At 35.9% G+C, this 24,669-nt stretch overlaps 1 protein-coding gene across 5 annotated transcripts in view; it reads right to left on the bottom strand.

The window, feature by feature from the left end:
* LOC149540869 (zinc finger CCCH domain-containing protein 12-like) overlaps window positions 1–24,669 on the bottom strand; it is an 82,705-nt gene that overhangs the window by 2,947 nt on the left and 55,089 nt on the right. For 4 of the 5 annotated variants that reach the window (XM_089801934.1, XM_089801935.1, XM_089801936.1 and 1 more), the window contains exons 5-6: window positions 18,733–19,026; window positions 18,164–18,496 (exon numbers count right to left, since the gene is read on the bottom strand). In XM_089801934.1, the coding sequence (XP_089658060.1) occupies window positions 18,164–18,496; window positions 18,733–19,026 (627 nt within the window). Of the gene's footprint in view, window positions 1–16,536; window positions 16,955–18,163; window positions 18,497–18,732; window positions 19,027–24,669 lie in introns of those variants that run through there. The other variant, XM_089801938.1, reaches the window with a different exon arrangement.

The following is a 24,669-nucleotide window of genomic DNA, read 5'->3' as shown; positions in this document are numbered from 1 at the left end:
CCACTTCTGCACATTTTATTCGTGCCTTCCACTGATCATTTTCCCTACCTGATCCATTTTCACATGATGTAGAATTGACCTGCTTCAATACCCAAGGATTGCAGAACTGAACATTAATTAGAACTGAACAGACTTTTAAATTTCAACTTTCCTGCCTCTTTTCCCTAGCCATAGTGAACTGACTCAACACATACTTATGTCAATTGTTGCTAAGTTCTGATATTTAAAGAAAATCAATTTGCCCATAATTTCAAGATGGAAAAATAGAGGAAATTTATATGGTCAAAGAACAAGTAATCAGTCCATGAGCATTTGAATTTGGAACTTCAAAATTGTTATAGATACAGCTTCAGTCAAATTGAAGCATATAGTAAGTCAAATGGCAATTGTATATATTAATGTATATGTATGAATATTCTTACATCTGTTATTGATTATATGTACTGATATTCAAATTGGATGAAACTGATTTACCGTTTTGATATCTGTCAGATCAAATTGAATCTCAATATCGTGGATATGTCTTAACAAAGACAGGACCCTGATCAGGCCTTATCAATAATATTGATCAGGCTATATTAATATTGATCAAACCTGTGATTATGGTGTTCGGCATTTATCATTATCGAGGGTTGCTAACATACGTTTGTTAGTGTGTGATTATTTGTGAACAGTCATGTCCAGGTAGGGACATGACCCTACGTGGCACATGCCACATAGAGTAATGTATCTACGGGGACATGACTATTCCATTCAATATACAATATGAATTGAATGCTGTGGAGAACATATCATTCACACAGCATATTACTATCCACTGCATTCGATATCTTCAACAATTCATTTAGTATTTATGTCACCTTACATTGTGATCTATGTGACTCGTTGAGCACAGCAAATACATTGTGAACATTGATAATTCTGCAAATATATTCTGAGAAATAATATCACTTATCAGTTTGAATATCAATAAAAACAGTGCTAGAGAAATAAACTCAAGTCTGCATACATAAGATAATTCCATTGATAAATCAGAAATAAACTTGTTATCAGTTACACTCTATCACAGGTCTTATATTCCTTAACATGGTATCAGAGCCTAGTTGATAGAGTTTAAATACAGATAGTGAAACTTACCTCTCAAATTCTGAATTATATCAAAATCCATTTAAAAATTGCAATCATGGTGAACGGTGTCAGCCTTGAGGACAGACTTGAAGAAGCATCAAACTTCGTATCATGGAGAAAATGAATTATGATTGTTCTTAGAGAACTTCAATTAGAGCAATATGTGGAAGGAGTCAAAACCATGCCTGATAGTGAGCTAGAAAAAACAATATCGAAAAGGCAAAATAATAGTCATAAAAATTATAATAGATGCTCTAAAAGATCACATTCTTCCAATTATATCAAAATTAACAAACACATATGAGATGTTTGTGACTATTCAAAATACGTATGAAATCAATAATACTAGCAGATTGCTTACCTTGAAACAACTTCTTCATATCAAGATGAATAAAGGAGAAACAGTTGCATCATATTTCATGAGAATTTCAGAATTGAAAGATCAACTTTCAACTATCGGAAATAACGTAGATGACCAGGAATTATCATTAATAGCCCTTAAAGTGTTGCCAACTACCTAGGAATCCTTCACTCAAGGAATTAGTGCACGGCCTATTCTACCAAAATTTGATCAACTTAAGAATGACTGCACTCAGGAAGAATCAAGGTTGATTATGCGAGGTATCACTCCTAAAAAAGAGGAGGCAATTCAAGCTCTACAGACAAACACAAACAATAAAAAGAAGAGACATTTCAAAAGAAAAAGAGGAAAGAAAAATCAAAACTATAAGAAAAGAGATATGTCAAAAATTCAATGCTACAAATGTGACAAATTTGGACATACTCACATGTATTGTCCAAAAAAAAAAAACCTGAAAAATCACTATTCTTCCTAGCCTTATCGAGTGAGCTTAACACTAATAAGAATATCTGGATAATTGATAGCAGAGCATCTAAACACACAATTGGATTCAGAGATTAGTTTGAAACCTTTGAAGGACACTCAACTAAAGAAGTTACAATAGGGGATAACTCCACTTATCCTATGAAAGGAATTGGGACCTATTCAATTCAACTGAAATCTGGAGTTACACTACAACTAAAAGATGTTCTATTTGTACCAGGCATCAAGAGAAACTTAGTCTCTATTTCTGGCCTAGCAAATCAAGGATATTGTGTCACCTTCCAAGAAGATAAAGTCCTATCTTGGCCTAAGAATTCAAATATTAAGAATGCAATCTCTATAGGATTTGGAGATGAAAGCTTGTATAAACTTTGTAACTCTCAAAATCTAGCTCTAAATCATGATGTTGTAAAAACTAATGAAATTTGGCACAGAAGGTCGGTTCACCTTCATTTTTGTGCTCTACCCTCCATAGAAAAGATTGTTAAAGGCATACCTAATCTAAAATCTAAATATAATGGACCATGCAAGGGATGTACATTGGGAAAGAACTCCAAAACATATTTTCCTCATAGTGAACATAAATCAGAGATTGTACTTGAACTTATACATACTGATTTATGAGTTTTATGAGGACCAATGTTTGTTCCTTCCTTGGGGGATACTTGTATTACGTCATTTTTGTCAATGACTATTCCAAGAAAACTTGAATTTATTTCCTAAAACTAAAGTAATCAAATGAAGCTCCATCAAAATTCAAAGAATTTAGAACTTTAGTCAAAAATCAAACTGGAACGAAAATTAAAATTCAAAGATCTAACAATGGAGGAGAATATATTTCCAAAAATTTTAAAGAATTATGCACATCTATTGGGATTAAGGAGTATACAGTACCATATAATCCTCAACAAAATGAAGCAGCAGAAAGGAAAAATAGAACCATTATTCAAGCAGCTAAAGCCACAATGTATGATCAAAATCTTCACATAACATTTTGAGTTAAAGCCTCAAATATGGCAATGTACATTCAAAACAAATGCCCTCATTCAATTCTAGAAAATATTACACCTAGAGAAATCTTCACAAGAAGCAAACTAGATCTAAGCCACTTAAGAATCTTTTGGATGTCTTGTATATATTCATGTTCCTAAAGAGAAGAGGACTAAATTAAAACCCTCAGGAAGGAAAGGTATATTTGTGGGTTATAGTGAATCTTCCAAAGCTTACAGGGTATACATATCAAGGTCAAGAACAATTGAAATCAATAGAGATGAAAATATAGAAGAACCAAATGATGAACCGATCTCAGAGTTCGATGAAAAATCAATGATTAAGAGGGAGTATTGTTTAGAAGATCATCAGCCCACATCATCTAATCCTGAGAATGATCTAAATCCACCCAACAAGAAAAGACCACTATGGGCGAAGAAAATGATTGAAGAAAACAATGTAGCCCCTAATGAAAACTTTAGAGAAAGTAAGAAAACAATAAGTCACTCATGCTATGTCACACATATAAATGAGCCCACTAAATCAAAACCTTTAAATGTTTAAGCCTTAAAATCCCAAGCCTAGAAAGATGTCATGATTGAGATCCATATTAAAAAATGATGTTTGGGATATTGTACCAAGACCTAACTACAAATATGTTGTCTCCTCTAAATGGTTATTCAAAATCAAACAGGCACCTGATGGTAGTATTGAAAAACACAAAGTTAGATTTGTTGCCACAAGGTTCTCTCAGAAGGCTAGAATTGATTATGAAGAAACATTCGCCCTTGTTGCTTGATATACATCCGTCAAAACCATTATTGTCATTGTTGCATTTAAAGGGTGGAAGATACATCAAATGGATGTAAAGACGACATTTTTAAATGGTGTTATTGATAAAGTATATCTAGAACAACTAGAAGGTTTTGTAATCCATGACAAGAACACACATGTATGTAAATTACAAAAAACTCTCTATGGCCTTAAACAAGCCCCAAAACATGGTATGAGAGGATAGGCAGTTATGTTATCAAACTAGGGTACTCCAGGAATGAAGCAGATCCTAATATATACTTCAAAGTATCAAAAGGTAATATGCTAATACTTGTTCTTCAGGTTGATGATCTTCTAATAACAGGGGAAGATTACCTTATTACAAAGTGTAAACAAGACCTTACATCTAAATATGAAATGAAAGATCTAGGTCTTTTACACTACTTTTTGGGATTATAAGTATGGAAAAAAGAAGCAAAAGGAAAACTACATTTTCCTAAACCAAGGCAAATATACTATTGACATATTGAAAAAATTTGGCATGATGGATTGTAAATCATTATCTACACCTGCAGAGACAAACTTTCATAAGCTCAAAAGTGAAGCATCTAACTCTAAACCTATAGATCCCACGTACTACAAGAAGATAATCGAATCTCTAATGTACTTGGTGAATACTCACCCTGATATTTGTTATGCAACAAATGCATAAAGTCAATTCATATGTGAACCTAAGAAGATTATCTCATGGCAGCCAAGCACATTTTGAGATACTTGTGTGGTACCATTGGACTTGGTCTAAAATATGACAATGTTGAGATACAACTTCAAAGGTATTTACATTCTGACTGGGTCGGCATCTCTACCGATCGTAAAAGCACTACAAGGTGTTGTTTTAGCCTTGGATCTGCTATGATATTTTGGTTTAGCAAGAAGCAACTTGCAATTTCTCAAAGTTCCATTGAAGAAAAATACATAGCTGCCTCTATGGGAGCTCAAGAAGCAATGTGGTTAAGAAAGTTATTGGTTGGACTATTTGGGAAGTCCCTGAATCCCACAATTATACATTGTGATAATCAAAGTTGCATTAAACAATCAGTGAGTCTAGTTTTCCATAATAGAGCCAAGCACATAGAAAATCCCCTATCACTACATCAAAGATATGGTACATAGAAATGTTATCAAGTTGGTATATATCAGCACTAAAGAGCAGACTGCTAACATATTTACCAAATCTCTTGCAAAATTTAAAGTGTAATACTTCAGAGGTAAACGTGGTATGACTAAAATGTAATTGTAATTTCTAAGATTGAGTCTCAGTCATGGTTAAATTTAAAATATATTTATTTATATTTTAAATGTTAAAAGTGTTACTATTGTGCATATGTGTATTATGTCAAGAAAGGTGACAATCTTTCATTGATATATTTGTAAGGTCACTGTTGTAAGGTGATGATCTTATTATGGAAGTAATTGGTAAAAACTTGCTTGTTATTAATAGAGACCAGACGGTCAATTTATACAAAAGAATGAAATGATGTTTCCTTAGGAAACGATCATAAAGAATAGAAACATTCTATTCTAGAGAAAGCAAAAAACAAAAGCAAACTAGAGCTAATTAGATATTTACAATAGATAACCATTAACTAATAATAAACAAATTATCTATAATTGTAATACCCTCCCTTAATGGTTAATCTATCTAAAACACCAAGCTATCCTCTGAATTTGACAAACTTATCAGGACCAAGAGGCTTGGTGAGAATGTCTGCAGTTTGATCTGTGATAGGAACATACTACAAATCTATAGTCTCGTCCTCAACCAATTGTCATATATAATGATAGGGAACATCCACATGCTTGGTTCGTTCATGGAAGACTGGATTTCATGCAAACTTGATAACGCTTTTGTTATCAATAAACAAAGTAGTCAATCCTACTGGTGACATCGACATCTGCATATCCCCAAACATCTGACGAAGTCAAACAACTTCACATCCTGCCTTAACACTCCTTTTGTATTCGGCCTCTATAGAGGCGAGAGAAATTGCCTACTGCTTTTTACTGGTCCGTGTGACTGCACCGAATCCCAAACTGAACACATATCCAAATGTTGACTTTTTATCATCAACAGAGCCTGCCCAATCTGAATCTATGAACCCACTGAGTTTAGGATTAGAACTTTGCAAGTATATAAGTCTATAATCTGAAGTGCCCTTTACATAACGAAGCACACACTTTGTTGCCATCCAATGATTAGCCTTAGGAGCTATCATAAAGCATGAAATATAGCTGATTGTGAAGCTAATATCAGGCCTAGTAGCAGAGAGGGAGAGGTAGATGAGGCTACCTACTAGTTGCTTGTATGCAGTATCATCAACGGAAGGAGAATCAGACTTTGTTGATAACTTGAGACCTTTCTCCATAGGTGTAGATGCAGGTTTGCAATCCTCCATACGGAATTTATCTAACAGGGCCCTAGCATATTTGGACTGAGAGATGAATATACCAGAAGACTATTGCCAAACTTCAACACCTAGGCAATAAAGCATGAGCCCAAGATCAATCATATCAAAAGACTGGCATAAATTATGTTTGATTCCCTGAATCAAAAATGTTGAACTGCCAATGATGATCAAATCATTCACATAAATAACCAAAAAGATGATGTCACTATCAGTAGTCTTGATGTACAGATTTGAATTTGAAAAACTCCTTTTGAAGCCTTGATCACTGAGGTACTTATCAATTTTTATGTACCATGCCCGAGGGGCCTACTTCAAGCCATAGAGAGCTTTTACCACTCTGAGAACCGAATGGTCTTTACCAGCAACCTTGAAACGAGGAGGCTACGTCATCTAGACCTCTTCATGGAGATCACCATTCAGAAAAGCATTCTTGACGTCCATCTGATGGACCTTCCAACCAAACTATGCTGCCATGGCTAGCACTACCATGGCTAGGACTAATTTGATGGTGCTCATCTTTGGAGTAGGAGCAAAGGTCTCCTCATAATCAATGCCCTGACGCTAAGAAAAGCCCTGTGCCATTAAATGAGCTTTGTACTTATCCAAAGAACCATCCGATTTGTATTTGATTTTGTAGACCCATTTGCAGCCAATGGGTTTATTCCCTGGTGGAAGATCAGAAAGGACCTAAGTGTTGTTCTTCAGCAGGCTCTGGTGTTCAAATGTCATGGCCTATTCCCACTCTAGAATTCCTTTAGCCTCGGAATATGTATGAGGTTTAAACAAACTGTGAATGTTGGCCATGAGAGCAAAGTTAACAATATCTGTAGGTTTGCTCTTTTTTCGAGCAGTTCTCCCATCAATGAGCTCATCATCACGAAGATCAGCAAGTGTCTTAGCCCACCACTTAGGCCGGATAGTAGAATGACCAACATGAGTACCAGGAGATGCTTGATCAACAGGATCCTCATCAGAAGAATCTGGATCAAACTCATGCGAAGCATCTACAAAGAGAGGTGATCTTGTAGGAGAAGTCGGAGGTGTCTGTACAGGTATCACTGGTATAACTGGAGCTACTGGAGCCCTCCCATCAGGTGGACCTAATGGAAGTCAAACTCCCAAATCATGAGCCTACATAGGCTGGTCTGCTAGATCAAGAACGGGAGAAACAGGCATGAAAGGTCCTTGTTGCTCATCAAAGACTACATCACGCCTGTATATGAGATGAGATGTCTCTACATTGATCAAGCGGTAGGCTTTGTGAAGACTCTATATCTAGCAAGCATGAGTTTTTGACTCTTGGCATCCAACTTGGTGCATGACACATCAAGGATCCGAACAAAAGCAAGAGAGCCAAAAACCTTCAGGTGACTGATTCTAGGCTTGCGACCTGACTAGGCCTCTTCCGGAGTTTTACCTTTGATCGCCACTATGGGTGACAGGTTCAACATATAAACTACAATGTTAACTACTTCTACCCAAAACTGCTTTGGAACATGTATGTGTTCGAGCATGGATCGAGCCATCTCGGTGATTGTCCTGTTCCAACGTTCAACTACACTGTTCTGTTGTGGAGTGTGGGGTGTGGTTAACTGGCCTTTGACGCCATGTGTATCCAAGAAGCTAGAGAAAACATTAGAGCAAAATTCCCCCCATTGTCTGATCTAAGAGTAATAATAGATTTCCTAGACTCTTTTTCAACTAAAGGTTTAAATTTCTGAAATACAGGAAATGCATCTGATTTCTTTTTAAGGAAATATACCCACATTTTTCTACTAAAATCCTCTAGAAAAAACTTGGACCCAAGAACAGGAGTGGCCATAGGGCCCTAGATATCGGCATGTACAAGATGAAGTACCTGAGAAGCTCACCATGAGTCGCCACTAGTGAAAAGTGTGCAATGTTGCTTCCCAACCTGGCATGCATCACAAACTCCAAGCTCTTGGGTCTAAATATCTGGCAAGCCAAGAACAAGCTCATCCCGAGCAAGCTGTGAGAGATAATGCACATTTAAGTGCCCATATCACTGATGCCAAAGTGTGCTAATAGAAGACCACCGAGCAGCCATAGCTAAGTCCTGAGAATCGCCAGAATTAGTAAGTCTAAAAAGACCATAATCCTCAAGACCCACTGCAACAGTAGACTTAGTCGTCCGATCAGTGACTATGTATTGATGTGAACTGAACGTGACTACCAAGTGTGGAGAATGTCGTAGCAATTGACTGACTGAGAGTAGATTTAGTTCCATCCCTGGAACATAATACACATCAAGGAATATGAGATTCCTCCAAACAGATTGAATCTGAATGTTGCCTTTACCGACAACCGTGTACTCTCGCCGCCACCAAAAATAACAGAGTTTGAATAAGGCTAGTAGTCAGTAAACCAGTCTCTGCAGTGAGTGAAATGACAAGAGGTACCTGAATCAATGTACCAGGTAGACGAATTCACATGAACTGTAAGTCTTTAAACCATGAAGGCGTAAGAGGCGAATTCCGCCTGCTCAGTGTGCTCTACATTGTTTGCTTTGGGCTGCGAACCTGATTGCTTAGACTATGCGGCTAAGCATTTCCGACATTCAACCTTCATGTGTCCAAACTTGTGGCAGTAGTTGCATTGAATGTTCTTCTTTCGAGAACCATCTAATGTTGGAGCAAAAGACTTCTACTGAGATGGTTGTTGAAACTTGGATTTATCCTTCTGAAAGGATTTCGCAACAAAGGCTTGCTCTATGGAGGTGGAACTGGAGCTGCTACCGAACTATTGTTTCCATCGATCTTGCTGAAGCAACAGTGTGCAGAGATCAGTGAACTTCAAATCAACCCCAGAAGATGTGATGTTGAGTCTCGATAAAATGCTCATAGGATTTTGGTAAACTCTGAAGAGTGATAACCACAATATCCTCTTCCTCCATCTTGCGACCAATGGCAAGTAATTGATCATAGATTTCCTGAATCTAATTCAGGTGTGCCTGGACTGAGGTGAACTCATCTATGACAATAGAAAATAAAGTGTTTTTCAAACAGAAGGCTCTGCTTTTGTCAAAGGTCTCATGAAGACCTTTGAGATGTGTCCAGATCTCTGCAGTTGTCTTGCCAGATGAAATCTAAGAAAGTTGATCATCAGCCACAAATAATTTGAGAAGCATCACTACCTCTCAATTATTCAGATACCATGTATCTTGATCAAGGCCCGGAGAAGTCGAATGCTTCATAACACCCAGAACAAGTTGATCAGTGTTCCAATATTCAAAAATTGCGATGATCCGCTGCTTCCAAGTGCCATAATTTCAACCATTGAATTTGGAGTTATGCTCGAGCAGAATGTTTGTCAGAGATGCCATGACACACTTTTCGAAGAAAAACTGTGAAAATCTGTGAAAGCACGTTCTTCAAGGAAAAAATGGAAGACAAAAATCAGAGAGGGACCCAAAAGAGAGCTCAAAAACCCAAAAGGAATATGTTGTCATTTTTTGGATCCACTAGCTCGAAAATCGAGGCACCCAGATAAACGGACAACCCAGCTGAGCTCTCAAAAAACCCACCAAGGATTTGCAAGCAAAAATAATTTCCAAGCTCAAAATATAGGGTTTCGTGCAAAACCCTAGCCGACAGCTTAGAAGGTCAGATTTGCAAAAAGACTGGTGGTTTTCTTGGAAAAAAATGGCTGATCTACTTCCCAAAGCAGGATTACAGACTACGACAGTGCTTGGAAAACCTTGTTTGACATCCAAATAATGGCAAATGTGGCAAGAGTAGTCGTTTTTGTAAAAGGCAGAGCCGTAAGTTGGAAGAAAATTGCACGGGTGCAAGCTGAAGCCACGATTTTTGTTCCAATCGCGAGTTAGAAAAAGGACTAGAGTCGTAGCAGAAGAAAATTGTGATTTGTATCCAAGACAAGCCATGATTTGAAGATGTGATTTTTTAGTCGAGTTGCAGAGAACAAAACCTGCAATTTGTCCTATCACGCGAGTTACAGACTAAAAAGAAACTCGTGATTTACAGACTAAGCCATTTCATCCAAACCCTAGCCTAAACTAGGTGTAACGAAGCAAAATTATTTAGGGAAAATATAATTTCAAAAATAAGGTTTAGATAATTTCAATAAGAAATTATTATTTTCAAAAAAATTCAACCTTGCTCTAATACCATATTATGGAAATAATTGGTAAAATACTTGCTTGTTATTAACAAAGACCAGATGGTCAATTTATACAAAAGAATGAAACGATGTTTCCATCGTAAAGAATAGAAACATTCTATTCTAGAGAAAGCAAACTAAAGCTAATTAGATATTTACAATAGATAACCATTAACTAATAATAGACGACTTATCTATTATTGTAATAGATCTTAACAATAGTTTGACCTGCTATCATAGACTACATTAAGTTGCTGTCTTGGAATGTGCCGGAAATTATGATAACGAAAGCATCATGATTGACAACATTAAGTTGTTGTCTTGGAGCATGCCGGAGTACATGATAATAAATGAATCATGATAGACTACATTAGATTAAAGTCCCAAATTGAGTCGGAGATCATGATATCAGTTATGGTAGACTACATTTAGTTATCCTTGAGGCCATGAACATTATCTGATAAACTACATTCATTTTCTATCCCAGAGCATGCCGGAAATCAGATAATCCATATCCTTCTAGGATACGACATATTCTCTTAGGCATCTTGAGGCTGATGCTAGTGTACACATCAAGAGAATATTGCTGTAATGACATAATTATGATGATTCAATCCTCCCTTGCTAAGAGGAGTGTTAAAGATATAGCTTCAGTCGAATTAAAGCATATACTAAGTCAAATGGAAATTGTATATGTATGAATGTTCTTACATCTAGTACTTATATATATATATATATATATATATATATATATATATATATATATATATATATATATATATATATATATATATATATATATATATATATATATATATATATTCAAATTGGATGGAAATGATTTACTGTATTGATATCTGTCAGATCAGATTGAATCTCATTATCATGGATATGTCTTAACAAAGACAGAACCCTGATCGGGCCTTGATCATAATACCCATTTGGCCCTTGATAACAATAGTGATAGGGCTTTATCGATAATATTGATCCGGCCATATTAATATTGATCGAACCTTTGATTATGGTGTTCAGCATTTATCATTGTCGGGGGTTGCTCACATATGTTAGTGTGTGATTATTTGAAAACAGTCATGTCCATGTAGGGACAGGACCCTGCGTGGCACATGCCACATAAAGCCATGTTTCTACGGGGGACATGACTATTCCATTCAATATATAATATGAATTGAATGCTGTGGAGAGCATATCATCCACACAGCATATTACTATCTACTGCATTTGATATCTTCGGTGATTCATTTAGTATTTAAGTCACAGTACATTGTGATCTCTGTGACTCATTGAGCACAGCAAATGCATTGTGAACATTGATAATTCTGCAAATACATTCTGAGAAATAATATCAGTTATCAGTTTGAATATCGATAAGAAGAGTAGTACAGATATAAACTCAAGTCTGCATACATAAGTTAATTCAGTTGATAAATCAGAAATAAAATTGTTATCAGTTACACTTACACTCTATCGCAGATCTTATATTCCTTAACAAAATTAACATGACATTAAAAACATATGGGCCATCCGCACTCTTGTGAATGTCATCTACAATTAATCATTCAAAACCATAAACACGGTCCATCTATGGGGTTTGACACAGTAGATTTTGAGGCTAACAATCTGGCAATCACACCAAAGGTGTTTTAAAGACCACCATCCTTGCAAGAAGACCAAAGATTAGAGTTTTGGGGCAACCCAGTTTTCAATTTTCAGAAATCTCCGCTCTGTCAATTCATTCCCATGTATCCTGTCATGTCCCCATTTTCAATAAGTTCCTATGATGTTCTGTAAGCCCATTTTACATTTCCCATGGGCATAGAGAAATAAGACCAGGGAAATGAACTTAAATAACCTTCAAGATTATTATGCTTTTGATGTCTTCATAATGTGAACACTCAAAGTACTTCTAGAAAGTGGGTAGTGGGTGTCTCTTGTAACTAAAAAATCTTTTATTGAATCTGTGGCATGGGAAGATAATTTTGATAAAAATGAACTTATATAATCTTCAAGAGTATTATGCTTTTGATGTCTTCATAATGTGAACACTCCAAGTACTTCTAGAAAGTGGGTAGTGGATGTCTCTTGTAACTAAAAAATCTTTTATTGAATCCGTGGCATGGGAAGATAATTTTGATTAAAAAAAGTTCCTATTTTTTGCGGGGGTCGGGGGGTGAGGGGGGGGAGATGGGGGGCTGAATTTAAGCACTCGAGGTGATCATGTAAGCAAAGCCTTTTGCCAAAGGAGGTAAGCTGGTTTTATCAATTCATCCCCTCAAACAGATTGGGCAATTAGTTCATCTAACATCAGAGATTGGAGAATGGGATCTCCTTGATTTTCATTATTGGATAAGCAGACAGAAACCCCTGATTTAGATTTGGGTGATCTCATTCAAAGATTGCACTTGAGCTTCGTTTTAACTGAGGATTCAAGGCTGCGTGATGAAGGATTCGAGGTTCTGAATTTACTGTTATCTGGCAATCATTTCAGTGTTAGATTCACTAATTTTTTAGAGCTACCTCAGCACCATTTCCTTGTATTTGATAGGCGGCTTGTTGAATGCCATATACAATATGTTGATTGCTTGTTTGCTGTGATAACTACTTTGTATTTGTAGTTGATATTTCATTAGGTATTTGTATAGAATTGTTGCAAATATATCTGATTTTTCTGGTAATCTAATCCTGATTGGTGACAGAGGATTTGACTACTAAGAATTGAAATATGTGCTGCAAGCAATTCAATCAAATATTACTCAATATTCCTGTTGCAGATATTAAACATCCAGGTTTATCCCCATCCATCAGATCATTCCCATATTGCTCCAGTCAAGGCACTCAGGTTTCAACCACGCTAAATTTTGAGACTGTACTACTATCATCAAAGCATATTCCACACAGAATATTATTCTTTCTATTTTGGCACATGAATTTAAGATGATATAAGCAGTATTTCTTCATTGTTGTTCCCAAACCTAAGTGCATCTTTTCTCATTAATTTTTCAAGTCTTTTTTTGCATGTCTATGGAATGAGCCCCAAAATTAATTATGCTTAAATAGTATGCATTTATTTATTATCCTAGACTACTTTTGGAAGACACCTTATTCCTTTACATTTTTTTGATAAACCTATCACTTCTTACATGACACAGGGTTTATTTTCTTTTGCAAGGACTTCAGATTTGATTTCTCTTGTGAGCATTCCATGGAGATGCATTCCCCCCACGAAACCTCACACCCCCTTGTACAGGGACATTTCTGAGTTTTGGGGACTTGAGGGAAATGTCCCCCAACACCACCACTTCTGCCACCTCCACCACTTACACTGGGGACACGGCTGAGTTGCTTGCTACATGGTGCCTGCCAGTACATACTGCTTGCACCTTTAACTTTGTGAAAACTATTTGGCCTTTCATGGGGCACTCACTAAGATGTTATATTGCAGATTTTGCCTTGAAGATTTCAATTCACCTCTACTTTTATATTAGCATTGTCCCTCTCCCACCACCACTCACAAAGATGTTATACTGTTATATTGCAGATTTTGCCTTGAAGATTTCGATTCACCTCTACATGGTATATATATTTCCCATCCACCCACCCTTGGACTATACCTTACAGATCCAGATAGGTCATGTACTCTTGCTAATCTACATGCATACATTTATGATGTTGACATTTTCCTATCATTTGTGACACACAGTTCTTCTCATTCATGCAGCTGTATCATTTTATCATATCTGTCGAAATGGCTTTTCTATGGAGGTTTTTTTTCCATCATATCTGTTTTTCCTTACTACTTTTACTTTCCGCTAACATACACTTGTTTCACTTGTCTGTAAGCCTTAAGTAGCTTCTACTTTTTGTATGGCTAACGATAGCAACATGCATGAGCATGATGATATGCCTAGAGGATATTCTTTCCCCATCTCATGGTAGATTTTCTTTTACATATATACATTATTTTCCATGTGCCTCTTTCAATTCACCTTTTCTTGTGGAATCCAGTAATTTATATGCACATTTTTTACCATCGCTACATATGACACTGATGCCTACTGATATACGTTCTATTCTTAGATTACCTTTGGCTTTGAGGAATATCCTTGTAATAAGCTTTAAAACAATTGTAGGAATTCTAGCACTGGTGATATGTCAATACAGAGCATGCCTTGTTCAACTTCAAATGGGGATTTTATTCCCCATGTAGTTCACAATGATATGTTTTCTGATGAATACAGTAATACTTCATCTTCTTGAAGTGGTTGATGACTCTTTCTTTCGTGACAACACGACTTATCATGAACATTCTCTTAATACACAAAACAGTATCCATTTCCTTTGCTTTCAATCCTAAAGGTCAAAATCTGCTAACCATTTGGCTTGGAAAAGCCATTTGACGGATTCCCAAGCACATTTATGAGCAGCCAGCATATAAAGATGTAAATGAGTGGGAGAAGTAGATTTCTTTGAGTTCTACAAGTGACGTGCACAGCATTTTAGACAGGTTTTTGGGACTCAAAGAGGAAGGCAGATTTTTAAAATGACCTGTTTTAAGGAATTCAAGAGACAGAAAAGAGGTACCAGAAGAAGGAAGCAGAATAAGCAATCAGCCAACTCTCTGTGCATGTGTGTGTGTGTGTGTGTGTGTTTGTGTGTGAGAGAGAGAGAGAGAGAGACCATTTAGATGTCTTAATTTTGTCCTCCTGTGCAAATAAGAAAGGGAAAACCCATGCAAGAAAAGGGACACGGATCAGATTTAAGAAAAGAATAGTATAGAAACAAACTAAGCACGAGACGAGAGAATTACATGGGAGGTAAGAGATGACCATCATCCAAAAGGAAGTCTGTAAATTCAAGGGAGTATTAGAGGTAAAATAAACTATTTTTATTTGTGTTCAAGTGTTGTGATCCCAAGTAAATGAATGCAAATCATGAGTATTTTCTGTTGATGAAATGGAAAAAGGTTTCTTTTAAGTTTTCTTCATTAAAGAGCTGATGCGTATGTAATTTTGGGTTGTATCATTGGAGTGTTTCTTGCTTGCAAAACTAGTTGGGCCATGTGTGGGATGCTTAAATGTACACGTCATGGGAAGTGCATTGAATGTGTCTGTGTCTGTGCATTGTTTCTCTACTTGCAGCAATGTCCACGTATTTAGGCAGTAAGTTCATTTGTAGCCATTAGTTTCTCCCTTTGCCAATGAATTGTAGAGTTGGTTGATTCCAGCACTGCAATTGCCATCATTAAGCATCCAGGCTCATAGTTCTGTAAAATTTCTAAATCACATTGTATTCCTAAATGCCTCTTGCCACTGAATTACAACATGAACACAATAATAAGTGTAAAAAGCTCCTGGTTGATTATGAATTGGAGGATAACACTGAGCATGGAAATCAAAAACCTGAAAAAGGGGAGTGAGAGGACCAAAACTATGGAGTGTGAAGATTTGCATGCTAACGCTATTGGTAGCTCGAACAAATCTACCTCCAACAGCTCAAATCACACTTCTGATTGGGTAAAGGAGGGGCCTACTGATCCTGATATCAACAGGTTGTCAAATGACAAAAATTGAATCCTGACTAGCTCAACTGCAACTTCTACATCAGATTTGGCTAACCTACAGAGGAAGGTGGAAAGACTGAAGCACAAGTTGAGTGAGGTGGCAAGAAATAGGGAAGCATTTCCACATTTAGCCTCTGAGTGATGCACAACTCTGCAACTTCTCTTGCCTGTTACAGCACAAGATGCTCGGCAATGATGGGCAGGACGAAGGCAACTATAAAGATTTGTTCAAATTTCTTACCAAAGATTGGACATATGTGCTGCACCAATCAGGCTGCAACATCAGACCCTCCATGATGCTTAATTCGTGGCTGGTCGGGGCTGCGACTCCTACCCCATTGGGACTTTTGTGGATTGCTTGTTTGTTAAAATACTTATATTACTGAACTTGGCTGCAGGAATAGGATTTTGGGTCGTTCTGTTTATAAAGGTTCTGCTCTGTACTCTGGTGGTAGCCTCAATGTTTATAGGCTATCTGACTACAGCCTATGCTTACCTTCTTTGATAGCTCCATTCTAAGCTCCTTTTGATGTATTTCTGCTATTAGTGTGATGTGTCTGTAGCCAGTGGTTCTCTAAGGATCAGCAACCTAGTTTTTGCTGCTGATTAATATCAAAACATGAACACAATAATACTTCTTCAAAATTTATCTGTGGTTCTTACAACACGCTCATACATTTATTTCCTCTGCAACCTTGTGCTAATTGTGTTTCAATGCCATCATTGAATTGAAAAATAAAGGACGGTTATGTTGCCATATCTGAAAAACTCAAAATTCACTAAACATTTTATATCATGATTTGTTCAATGATCAATACTAGGATCACAAAAAATAATTTGGCACCCAGCTCACATGATCATTCAATGGCATTTGCAACCTAATTTGGATCTTCCAGAATAGTTCCATGCCCTTAAAGGCACAATGCCTATGGAAGCTAATCAGAGTCATGTGCTAAACAAGATATGTTTGTTCAATTGAGAATAACAACTACGCATATCTGTGGCCTTAATTAAGTAGCGAAGAGAACTCTGCTGCAGTTGAAAAAAATTCATTAGTTTTCTACTAAAGAATAAATTTCACATTGCAAGATTTGAAAAATAATCAAACAAAAATGGAAACAGATTAAAAAAGCTGATTCAAAATATCATAGCTGAAGACTTTGAAATATAAAAATGAGACCACCAATGAAACTTCGGTAAATCTAAAACTCAAAAAATCCTAAATATTTTTCCAGTCCAACAGCAAGCAAGAAAGCAAGTACCAAACTTAATTTTTGCATGGAGGAATTATATATCTCAAGCCTGGATATGTAACCAACTTACACACATAAAAGCTATTATGTCGACAAGTGATTCTTTCTTTTAGGAGGCCAAATTTTGAATTTTAATGTGAAAGGGGAAAAAGGGAATATTATTTTGTCCCTAGCAGTTACAAGAAACAACTGACGTTTCAAATCAACAAGACTAAAACTTGGTATCTACACAAGGTTATCATTGAGGTTTCCTTTGTGTTAAAATCGTTACCTAGATGTTGGGAAGGGGCTATATAATTGTATTTAAGATTGGAGTTTTGATATTCAAAATATTCCTGACCGTTGGAAATTGTCAAATTGTACTCTCCTTGGGGCTGGACCCAAAGGCTAAAGTCAAATATTTCTTGTGGACTTTTAAATGATTAAATAAGGTTCCTACACAATGGTTCAAGGATGCGAAAGATGGCAAGGATAATTACTAATAATGCATATGTAGATAAAGCAGTAATTGGAACAATCTGGTAAAAGCAACACTCTGACGGCTGTTTGCTTTTGCGTTCCAAGCAGCTTTCAAAGGATAGCATAAACTAAAAAAGTAACTACGTATACTTTTGCTGATGATTGAAGGAATTCTTAAAGGTTAGAGGAATTTTCTCCAGATACTCTAGAAGGTGCCGTGCCACACTGTTTATTCGAGATATTTCACTTCCAGGTCATGTTTATTTATTTTCAAGGAATATGAATCTATATCTAGATAAACGACTGTGAACTACATATAAAATACATGGGATCAGGGAAAAAGAAAAGAGGTGATACTAATCCATTTTCTGGCAGAAAACAAGGTACATGTTACCAGCTTGTATCGAACCATCTACACATGAAGCAGAAATATGTCCAACATATAAAAGAAAGGACCTTCTAATGTTGAACAGATTTCATATATATAATAGACGATGCGAAGAAAGAAAAGAAATAAAATAATGAGTACCGGGCGCGATGGTAAGCCCACGGGGTTAAGTGCACAGCTTGTCGAAGCATGCCTGTCCCTGGGATGATGGTATTTACATGTTGAACCAAATCTGCAGCTGCCCGTTCTCATATAAAACTGGCATTCTGTTTGACCAGGTCTCTCTGGAAAGACATGCTCAGCTTGTGCGCTATTTGATGGAAACCATGTAGCCGCAGGTCGGGATGAATATGGAGAAAACATTCCCGACGAACTGGGGCTCATTGAATCCATTTGGTGTCTAGGTCCATAAAACAAACCAGTTCCAGATCCAAGATTCAAACCATCAGGCGATGTGATTGTCCCTGGTTCTACCTGTGGCATGTGTACAGATTAGGAGAAAGTACTGATTAGCTTAGTATCATTGATTATTAAAAATGTTCTCCATAATATTCATAATAAAAACTAAATTGTGTCCATAATACAACAGCTAAATTATATCCTAGAACCTAATCAATTAGTACTACTTTGAAATAAGAGACCATACGTATATGTGTGCAATAAGACGTTTAGACAAACAACGGAGGAAAAAGACAAGAACATGTACTTACAGGGTATGAGCTCCATCCAGGAACTGGTAGCATTCCCTGGGAAAGCATCAAAGGAACATATCCAGAAGGGCCTTGCAGATAGGGGTTGGACATTATTGGTGTCCTAGGAATCGGCCATTGTGACAGTCCTGCATATTGCTGAGGGGTAGGCATTGATAAAGCAGGAACAGATGGATAAAATGGAGACCCGGGTATTGTCACTGATGCCCCAACTGGTTGCGGGTGATGAAACTTACAATTTGTACCATACTTACACTGTCCTGTTCGTACAAAGTGAGAGCATTCCTTCTCGGTCTGCAACGTAAGAAAATAATATCAGGACAATATTAAACTTTCAAAATTATTTCATTCTACTGGGAAACACAAAAATTTCCAAAAACAAAGGGCAAAGCCCCCTAAGCCAAATGATAATCGAAGACCAGAAAACAAGTTGCTTAAAACAGGCGTTATCTAGAAACAGTGACCTCGATTATCTGTGGAGGGATTTCTAAGTACTAGCATATAAGTTACAAGATTAAAATTCGATAGTGTAGGATTTAATCATTTAAGAATTCAAAAGCACTATATTAATTTTAGTGCCCACACAATGGCACTTTAACTCGATTTGATTACTCTGCTTATAGACATCTTATATACGATGCAACTGAATCACAATTGTCACTTGCTTTATGTTTGAGCCTATAGATCTGATTTTGTTTAATGATCCCTCATATTTTGATGTTGTCTAATTTGTTTAGACAATCCATATTTATCTTTATGCGGACGTGTTTCAAATTTTTACATTCCATAGTATTCCATACGTGTTTCTTTCAAGATCAGCCAAAAATCCATATATATTTTTGCCCATAGAGATGAACAAACAAGATAACACGTGACTAAATTAAATGAAAGAATCAACCTTGAACATGTCGAGAGCTACAGAGTAAATAAAGGATGCGTTTTAATGCAAATGAAGCTATGACCCCAGAATCAGGCTATAAGAAAGGTATTGGAAATAAGATTAACCTGGTATTTAATATCTCTATAATTCAAAAAATGATGTTAATATCTGTTGCACTGTTTTTTCCCATAGCTTTACACTAGCATTTTAAAGCTCGGATCAATTTCAAGTTCTTCAGAAAACATTAGCAACAACAAATACAAGATCAAATTTCAATATTAGGGGTTAAAATTGTGCATCTACAGAAGTTCAAAATTGTTGCACAAGGAGACCATTTCTGATCATTCAAGGAGGGAATCTTTAGGCTTTTGCATTTTGAAAGTAAAGATCCATCTTGTTTGGCACCCATTCACTCTCATTTGTGTGTGGGGAGAGCATAATTTGGAGCAATAAAATCAAAGCACTTTAGCAGGCCCTGTAAGCATATGGAAGAATTTTAGCTTCCATTCACAGGAACATTCTGTGTTGGACAGATTGAATCCCATTTCTTGGAAAAATTCAAAGGTTTTCCTACTCTATTTTCCTTTTCTTCCTCGAATTTATAGCAGAAACGTAGCAACACTTAAGAAAAACCTTTTTTGCGCTTTAAAGAATTTGGACTTACTTTTCATGTGGAGCAGATTGAATCCAAATCCTTAAAAATTTAGAAGCTCTTTCTTCCTACCATATTTAAGCTTTCAAAACTATTACTTTATTTCTTCCGAAGGCTCCCTTCTCTGTTATTGGAGATAAATGTTTCCAGGTTGTTCATCTCATTTACTCTTTATTTACATTCTTGGACCATTGTTTTGGTCTGAATGACTCTTTTCATACTGATGAGAGTACTTAAGTATTGACAAGACAGCCAGCTTGATGGAAAAATGTTTTCAAAATAGTTGGCTACTTATGTATGTTGGAGCATGATGGCATTCATTTATAATTCAAAAAGCTTATTTTTTCTAGAGTCCGAGACTGCAAGAGGGGGAAGCTTTCTACTCTGTACAAGATAATGGAGAAAATATTGAAGGGTTATGTCAAGGGAAAGATTCTAGTTGTCAATATTTATGACTTGAATGATTGAGTGAGAGACTCGGTATTTATGAGTTGAGCGATTGAGCAACAGAATCAGATACTCTTCTACTGCATCTTTTTCATATCATCCCCCAACAATTGTAGCAAAGTTAAGCCTTCTAGTGGTTCTTGATTTTGTGGTGGAAACAAAGTCTCAAGTTTGTCATTTTGACCTTGTGCAGTAGAGGAAGCAGTAAACAAGACATGGTTGAAAAAGGCAATAGGTAACTTAATTTGTATTATCATATAATTTTGTCTAACAAGCTTTTGGGATAAATGAGTCATAGCTCGGAATGGTACAAAAAGAAGATAGGTAATTTCTCATTCTGATCATGCCAGAGCTAAAATAGGGACAGATTTATAATTGGAATAATTTAGTGTTGGAATCAAGTTGTAAGCATCAAAAAAGATGAAGAGGGATTCTTAAAAGTATGTTATATGATATCGGCAAGTTAATTTGTCCTAACTGTGTGTCAAGACATCAAGGTATCAAGTTAATCTATTAGGTTTGGAGATGAAGACATCATATTATAGGATTAATTGAATGTACTTTTAATAATTGAGGCTATATGTAGCCATTTCATCCATGAACAATTATAATCTTGTATGTTCAGTTTGGTGTTTATTGCATCAGACTATTTTGCAAGCTTGAAGCACAGGATTAAATCTGGCAAAAGAAAACTGAGCATGGATTTGACTTAAATCTGATGAACGGACTTACAGGTAGGTAACTCATCCAAGTACAGCTCCAGTTCAATCACAATTAAACATAGAGCATCCTCTACAAGCATAAATAAGCCAGCCTTGTGTGCTAAACCAATTGTAAAAACCTTAACTAAATTACATCTAAGAGTTCAGGAGACAAGACTGTGGTTTAGCAACAACTTGCAAGGACAAAGGAAGAGTACACAATATGTTGCAACAAAGGGTATAAGTAAGACGAAGATACGATGATAATGTTTTGAATTGCAAAATTGTATCAAGCACAAATAAAAAATGACTTGAAACAAGAAAATTGACTTCAAGATAAAATTGAACAAGAAGAAAAGACAAGAACCACGTGAAATGAGAGGTGAATCAGTTATGTACTTTAAATAATCTTTATCAAAACTTAAACAAATAACCAATGGCTACAATAACCACAAGTTGATAACCATGCACAATGACACAAGATATGTCAACTAAGGATAACCTTGATCAGAGGGAAAACCCTGGTGGGAACAATGCTCACAATGTTACATCCCAATTTTTGACCTAATTTAAAATGTTCATATAGCCGTTGAGGTTCACATGAAGTCAGTTGACAATTAAATTTGTTATAATCTTGTGAAATGGTAAGATGGTTGGTCGTTATAAGTTCATATGAAGATAACATGTTAGTTGATTAGTTATTATGAATTCATGGAATTGAAAAGGCAGTTAGCCATTATGATTATTTGTGATTAAAATGATAATATGATTTAACTGCGGACAATTTCCTTGTAGGAAGCACGTCGAAGGGGTGGAAGCATTGTCATTAAAGAATTGGGCATAGGAGCATCACCATCACTAGGCAAATGAGTATGAATCGTGAATCACCATGGTTGAAGATCTGGTGACTTGAATATCAGTATACAATCGATGAAACCACGTGAGCTGTTTAATAAATAATTTAAAACATAAAATAATATAATTAAAATATAATATGTACCTCAAAGGATTTTGAATTATCTTTCACCATATTATTTTAATATATGTTCACTGACAACAATATATACCTATGTACGTACACATAGATATAAATATAAAGTGACACCATAACATTATTTTCTTTATAATATAATGATGAAAACTCACAAATATATCTACGTGTACGTAGATAAATATAAACCATAATATTTATTTTTGATTTATCACCTTCAAATCTTTTTCCATCCCTTTTATTCTTTTCTTGTTTGAAACTGATTTAACACTTCGCACATTTGTTTGGCATCCAAGAGTCAAGACATATCCTTTATTTTATGGCTTCTTGGAAGCCAAGGAGTCACATTACCTTTTTATTTATGAAGTTGAGAGAAAGGCAGATGAGATTTTTTTTTATCAAGCACCCGACTTTCCTGATCAAGCGCCCGACTTCCTTGTTTATCACCCAATTTTCCTTGTTTATTTCTGACTTCTTTCATACACCTGACCACGGTTTCCCAGCAACTGATATCTCTGCAGTATACTACATTGTAACCATTGTGTTGTTTTCCCTACCATAATTTCCTTGTTATACTTAAATTCTGCTGAAATCGTGAGCAGTGTTCATACTGAATATTAGCATTCATGAATCTCTCCTATAAAGAGTGAGGCGGATTGATTAAACGTCCAGCAAGACTTCATCTTCTTTCCAAATAATCAGGTTATATGGTTAACTGAAACGCAAGTATTACAATATGTTTTCTTTATCACCGGTTGCTGCATTCTAATTATATAGCAGTGAGCTACAATTTATATCTTAAATATCATCAAATAGACCATTTCTAGGATAGGGCTGAAGCCAAGTATCCATGACATGACTTCATATTTATTTATGTCATTGGAAGTCAGAATTAAATGATATTATTCTGAAATGCTTATAGATACTTTTCTCAGATCACAAAAAAGTGATAAGCTAGAAACATATAATATTCTGTTATCAATTGAGGATCCGCAAAAAGAGCGGGTTTCACTGAGATTCAAACACCTGGGACTCACCCGGCTGTATAGCTATGAAAAAGGGTGAAGAGGTGAGAAAAAGAAATCTGCAATAACATGAAATAGAATCAAATGTGACATAACAATGTTTATATATATATATATATATATATATTAAAGGAATCATTTAATAGTGCATGCATGATCATGTTTATTGTATTCTCCTATTGTCAAGTCGAGTGGTGTGATTAGATACCAGGATGCTCAGTGGCCGACAAGGTGTTCCATGTCTATTCCGGGTAGGGAGGGCCTTTCTCGTCAAAGATTATGGGGGGATAAGTTATGGTCCGAGGTTGGGTGGTTAAGCCCCTGACAATGCTTCCCCTCTCCACAAGATGTTGGATGTGCATCAGATAAAGATAAGCTATACATTCAAATGTTTGTCGGAAACAGGGATTTTTACTCTTATAATATATATTCAAGTAGAAGGTAAGATTAATTGAGTTGTATCATCATTACAATTATTTCTTTAAATGAAAGCAACTCTTATCGTTAATATATCTGGCAACTAGTTAGATCGATTGATCTTCTAACTGAACGTGGAATATATTTATTTGCGAGAGATAGATTTATCTAATGGATTGTTATCTCAATCTTTTATTTATAAGAATAATGATTAAGAGCATATCTTCTAACCTTATGTTACTGCCACGGTTAAGCAATCGAAAGAAAAGGAATGATATAGTGGTATTGATGACCCAAATGATAGTGGTATCTAATGCCCTAAATGATCCAATGGTAATTGATACCCTAAATGATACAGTGGTATCTGAAGCCCCAAATGGTACAGTGGTATCTGAAACCCTAATTGATACAGTAGTATCTGATGCCCTAAATGATCTAATGGTAATTGATGCCCTAATTGATATTTGTGGACCAATCTAGGTGATTGCAGAAGCATCCCTACATTGATTTTTCGGATCGAATTCCATGGTATGTAGATTTTAATTTCCATAGTAAATTCATTGATGGTATTTTCAAATGTTAGTTATGAGTTTTTTGTTTAATTAATTGTCATTGTTAACCTCATATACATAAATATACCTGATATAATTGTCTTCCTATGAAAATGAAGTAAAAAAATTATTTCTTTGATATGATAGTTGTTAATTAAGACCCCGGAAAAGTGTATGTTACACACAAGATGATGTTCTAATATTAAGACCCTGTTAGGAGTCAATCAAATACAATCAATATATATAGTCCCTGTTAGGAAACTTTGAATCCTT

Source organism: Cupressus sempervirens, chromosome 9, assembly GCF_028749045.1.
Source record: "Cupressus sempervirens isolate cs-2001-9-10 chromosome 9, ASM2874904v1, whole genome shotgun sequence".
Taxonomy (NCBI): domain Eukaryota; kingdom Viridiplantae; phylum Streptophyta; class Pinopsida; order Cupressales; family Cupressaceae; genus Cupressus; species Cupressus sempervirens.
The sequence above is the reverse complement of the archived record's forward strand: the minus strand, read 5'-3'. Positions and strand labels throughout refer to the sequence as shown.